Genomic DNA, 1,688 nt, shown 5'->3' on the forward strand with positions numbered 1-1,688 from the left:
AGGCATGGTCTACTAGTACACACACCTGTGACCACTTGCCATCTCTTTATTTCAGTTAATGCCTGTAGTACCATCTAATTTCCTAAAATAATAGTCCCTGTTTTTATTATCTGTAGGAACTTCCATTCTTACACATGAATATCAACTAATACATCTTAAGTGTTTCAGGTATAGTCACATCTGAGTTGAGGGAACCCAAGAGGAGGCATAATTACATCTATGCTATTGATATTGAGCATGTTAAGGGCTGCAAAGAGATTTCTTGGATACTTTTTCTATATCTCTGAGCAAACCTTGAAGCATGAATACATCTAATGAACACTCTTTACAAGCAGAGACACAAACAAGCAGCTCAAGTAAGGCTCACATTTTGGCTTCTCTAGGGGTTTATATTATGACTTATATCATTGTGGGAGGATGCTCAGAATACTGTAGACAGTAATACGCTGCAATATCTTCAGACTCTATGTTTCTGATAGTGAGAGAAAAATCTGTCCCAGATCCACTCCCACTGAACTTTTCTGGAACCCCAGGTAGCAAGGTGGATGCAAAATGAATCAACATCCTTGGAGCCTTCCCTGGCTTCTGTTGAACCCAAGCAAAATACTTGTTAATATCCTTACTGGCCCTGCAGTTGATTGTAAGATGATCTCCGAGAGATGCAGAGAGAAATGATGAGGACTGGGTCATCTGGATGTCACACAATACACCTGAGAACATAAAAATAAAAGAAAATGTTATATTGTGTATTACAGGAAAAGTACACAAAGAACCAGCAGTACTGACCATGGCAATTGAAATAAATCACCAATGCCCTGCTTCCTTACCTGTGATCCAGAGCACCAGTAGCCCCAAGAGCTGACCACGAATTCTCATTGCCGTGATTTGTCCTGTATGCAAGTGACTGCTGCATAGGATACTAAAACCTATAAAAATTCTTTATGATAGTGGGTTGTGCTCTAGGCACATGCAAATTTCTAGGGATTGAGCAGGGCTGTGCACATCTGCAGGACTGATAAAACTCAGTAATTCAGCAAGGGCCCAAGGGTTGCAGGTGTCTCTGGAGAAAGGGGTGATATTCAAAGTTTTCTATAAATAACATGTATTGGTATGGCTACCATGGAGACTGTGTTAATTTTGTGTTATGTAAATAACATATTACTTTCATTAATTTGAGTTTTACTATCTGCTTATTTTCAATTATTTCATCTAGGACAGGCAATGATCATTATGCAACAATTTCAGAATGTAAGCATGTTGAACACTTCCTTAATGGGTACCTATCAAGCTTCTGAGTCACCAACACCTTCCTCTTTATCTTAATCTTTGATGTCAAATATAAGTAATACTAAGAAGCAGAGACATCACATGCACAGTAACCTGTAGTTTCCAGAGTATTCATTTTCATCTGTTTCAGGTAACAAATCAATTTGTCTTACCGCATCTGTGTTTGTTCTGTCATACTGTTTCCATAGTGGCCAACCAAGAGCAGATTTGTCTCCCTTCTCAATACTGTTTCTGCATACATAATCTAGTCCTGATGTTTTCTAGATGCCTCATATTATTGCTTCTGTTCACTATCCATTTCTAATACAAACAATTGTCTTTTATGGTAGAGTTCTTCAAAGGAACAGTGTGTATTCACAACTTTGCACACACTGTGTTCCCTAAACCCATATACTCTGCCA

General features: G+C 38.5%; 1 gene segment (V, D, J or C); it reads right to left on the minus strand.

Moving 5' to 3' along the window:
• Positions 1–399: 399 nt before the first annotated feature.
• LOC110296063 lies at positions 400–876 on the minus strand. The segment is given in 2 exon segments: positions 400–710; positions 828–876. Coding segments are annotated over 2 exon segments (360 nt in total).
• Between the last annotated feature and the right edge of the window lie 812 nt (positions 877–1,688).

Source organism: Mus caroli, chromosome 6 (genome assembly GCF_900094665.2).
Source record: "Mus caroli chromosome 6, CAROLI_EIJ_v1.1, whole genome shotgun sequence".
NCBI lineage: Eukaryota > Metazoa > Chordata > Mammalia > Rodentia > Muridae > Mus > Mus caroli.